Source organism: Hyposmocoma kahamanoa, unplaced genomic scaffold, assembly GCF_003589595.1.
Source record: "Hyposmocoma kahamanoa isolate Upper Pololo Valley unplaced genomic scaffold, ASM358959v1 119, whole genome shotgun sequence".
Taxonomy (NCBI): domain Eukaryota; kingdom Metazoa; phylum Arthropoda; class Insecta; order Lepidoptera; family Cosmopterigidae; genus Hyposmocoma; species Hyposmocoma kahamanoa.
This window is the reverse complement of record NW_020653409.1, coordinates 2,115,744-2,119,530: the sequence shown is the minus strand read 5'-3', so window position 1 is coordinate 2,119,530 and position 3,787 is coordinate 2,115,744. Positions and strand designations below refer to the sequence as shown.

General features: G+C 34.2%; 1 protein-coding gene across 1 annotated transcript in view; it reads left to right on the top strand.

Annotated features, from left to right (window-relative positions):
* Nucleotides 1–1,080: 1,080 nt before the first annotated feature.
* The window catches only part of LOC113240039 (guanylate cyclase 32E), a 193,353-nt gene continuing 190,646 nt past the window's right edge, over nt 1,081–3,787 (top strand). Inside the window, exons 1-2 of the mRNA XM_026477244.1 lie at nt 1,081–1,121; nt 2,762–2,873. Of these exons, the coding sequence (XP_026333029.1) occupies nt 1,096–1,121; nt 2,762–2,873 (138 nt within the window). The 5' untranslated portion in view covers nt 1,081–1,095. The remainder of the gene's footprint in view (nt 1,122–2,761; nt 2,874–3,787) is intronic.

The window sequence follows — 3,787 nt, the reverse complement described above, 5'->3', positions numbered from 1 at the left end:
GGAAATGAAACTATTTTTCCGGATTTAAGTCGCGTATATTTGTTTTTTCAAACAAACCGACGTTTCGGGCCCTTTACAGGTCCCATGGTCACGGTTGACTGAGGTGGTACAGTCTTCAACCAGTTATGTCTAATATTGATGCAAACCACCCTATTTTTTCACTATAGTTACAATAGTTATTAATTAAATACCTTATTTTTAATTTTACAAAGAAAACTAATATATAAAAAAGAATATATTAAGTTTTACAAATTATTTTATTGGATGAATTTTTATTAAGTTCAATTTATTTTAATTATTAATAGAAATTAGAATAAACTAAACTAAAAAACTGTTTCCGAAAAAGGGCCCGAAACGTCGGTTTGTTTGAAAAAACAAATATACGCGATTTTAATCCGAAAAAATAGTTTCATTTCTTATAATACGTAGAACAGTCAATAGTATTAGTCGATCTGTGATATCAATAGTATCGATACTCTCGAAAGCTCTGTTGTTACTAGGTTCCAAGGTAGTCCAATTATCGGTATTTTATACAGGTATAAGAAGAGGAAATTATGTAGAATAAGTACTTTATAAATATAGCCTACCGCATTTTGTTGAAAGTTTCTTGTTAACATTGTAACGTCATATATGAAAGGTCAAACTAAAGACTTTTAAGGACATCCAAATTATTTTTCAGCGATGTTATTGTAGACTTTATTTGAATTCAATTACAGTGGAAATCAAATCTGCTATTCAAAGAGATTTATTTTACATAATATGGGTTTGAATTTCAGTGATTTATTAATATTTTGTTTTTCGGAAAGTATACTTGGTACTTGATGTACCTAATGCGCTGGTGTCCGCAATTCGGAAGGTATAATTTTGACTTCATGCACTTTTTATGACTTCTGCAATTTGAAACGTCACAGTCTCTTATTTATAGAACAAGACCAATTTTATACAATCTTCTCTACAATGTACGTCTTCTTACAGACGGTGCTGGGCGCTCTACCTCTAGCAGTGGCGGCCGTGAACAGAGAGCCGAGTCTTTTGCCAGGCGTGAAGCTGCGGTTCGTCGCCGCCGACATCGGGCGCTGGAGACCTTCGTTGCATATGGACAAAGATAGCCTCTCTCTAAGGTGACTTACTGACATTGTCTTTTTAATTGTTTGTCATAGCAATAATCATCATCATCATCATCATCATCAGAAAATATACAGTATGTTGATTTGCATTCTCGCCATATTTAAGAAATTAATAACAGAAATAATGCTAAATCATCTAAAAATAGTAAAAAAAAAATCTGTTCAATATTCTGGCTAATTATATCAAGTTTTGCAAAATTGTCTGTAAATTGTATGCACCGCGCGCGGGCAGTGACCCTGCCACCTGCTTCACTAATTAGAAAAGTATTTTGTATCTTAGATTTGGTACTTCCCAACTTTATAGGTTAGATGAAAGTATTGCTAGCAAGTGTCCACCACCACCGGCTGTGCATAGATTCGCATGTTGTCGAGAGTTTTATTTCAACTTTCTGATCACTAGCACATTTGATTTCACAAGTTTGAAAGCAGAGACGAGTTTTCGACAATCGTAATCTCCTTTGCATAAACTAAATGTTTCACATCTCTCCACAAGTAATAGTCACGCACTTACCGTTCATAATGAGCACTACTTGATGGTAATGCAGGTTTTGTTGAACTTGGTAGCGGTTCTTTGCTCTAACTCTTGTTTATATTACAAACCACGCGGCCTTTCGCGAGAGACTAGAATTGCGGCGGGCTCGAGCTAGTCTGTTCCACTTATTCCAGTGCGTGAGCGAGCGCGATGAGCGGGCGCTTAATGCGTTTGAGAAAGAGATAGCAACACTTTGGCGGTTCTTTTGTTGGCTCGCTGCGCTATAAGTTTTGGTAGCACGTGCCGTGCAAGTTCACGACTTTTGGATCAAGTGATTGCAAATGGTTATTTACCGCAATTAAATAAAAATCTGAATTTATGACATTTTTTGCGATTTAATTTTTAGTAATTTGGGTTTAGTTTTGGAGATAGAATGACCTCTGTAAATATGGCTAGAATGCAAACCACCACATAAATAGGTGTGTATATATTAGGTTTGTTGTTATATATATATATATATGATTTATATATTAGTAGCAGTAGAGCTCCTTGTTAAAGAGTTCGTCCAGGGAAGTACTGCCACCTTACATTATCTATTTTTGCCGCCAAGATGTAATGCGAGTATTAATTGACAAATGTAATGTCATCTGCCTTGCCGTCCGCTGGTTTGCGCTGGCCTTTAGTGTAACAAGGGCACATCTGTAAAATGACAACTTTTCAGGAAACAGATTTTAGGGTTCTACGAACAAAATTTGTTGGTAACTTATGCTTAAATATCACAGTTGTAAAATTTCAAATGTTGTCGGTGTTTTGTAGAAAAGGTGTAAGCGCGATTTCGTAAAAAAATTCAGAGGAGCTTGTTGCAGGTTTTCACGATTAGTTTGCTTTCTAGTTTTAAAATTGAGTTTAAAACTTAAGCTGTGCACTTTCTACAAAATTCAAAACTATATATATTTAATTTGTGTTATGCAATTCATATTATTTTTATGACTTTCAAGTGACAAAATCACCTTTAACGGTTTTTTTTTTCTTTTAAACAAAAATATTATCTAACTTCTTGTCGTGCACATGTAATTTCTGTGACAATACCCATCACATGATGATACACATGGAATAAGTATACATAAAGAATATTTTAATAACTGAAATGTTCCTTGTACAGAGTGATGACCCAAATGCGTGACCTGGGAGTGGTGGCGTTCTTCGGCCCTGACGGAACCTGTCACACCGAGGCCAAGCTGGCTGCGGCGTGGAATCTGCCTCTTATCTCACACGTGAGTACAATATCATGGATTTGTTTTTAGTACTTTAAAATGAAACTAATTAAGGGTCTAATTTGTGTACATCCAAATAAGTTCCAGCTGCTCGTTAGAAAATGTGGGTTAGATACGCCATACGCCTACGCCAAATACTTAACCATATCGTTCCTTTGAGTAATAAAATAACAAAATTCAAAAAATGGCATTTTCAGAAACGGACACAATAAATAAAAAATAACGGTCAAAATAAAACTATTTGACGAATAAAATTTTTATTTTTGTATGATAGTCAAATGTAATGAACTATTACAAGTCATGGAACAAAAGTTGTTGTTTATGATGTTAGTAATATAGTCCTGCGGGGTTAGTATTTTACGAATAACCTGTCTACTCGCGTCCACAAGCATCTCGCGAGACTAAAATTTGCTTGTAAATCCCGCTGTAAGCGTCCAGTAACTTCGGCTGTTCCGAATCATTCTTCAAATCATTCTTATAAGAAGTCTATCAATATTTAAAAAAAATGTCAATAATTTTTTCGCCCCATTCAATGAAATCATTCTCATAAGAGGCTGACTTTATCAGCATTAAAAAAATGGTCAATTTTATTAATTTTTTAAGAAAAACATTTAACGAAATTTGGCCAAATTCTGCTGTCCCGATTTTTTTCCTCATATACAATGAAATCTCTTCATGAAGCTAAGTGGATCAGCACTAAAAAAAAAAATTGATCAATTTTATTCATTTTTCAAAAAATCTACTAAGGCAAAATTGATTTCACAAAAAAAAAGACTAGTTCCTAAGACAGTTTCCATGTATCTTCTATGGTTTCGGATTTATCTATATCAACATTCTCATTAAAAAAAAAAACACTCTGTATAAAGTAATTTTGATTTTTATATTTTGGTTGTATATATGGGCGCGCTTACAAA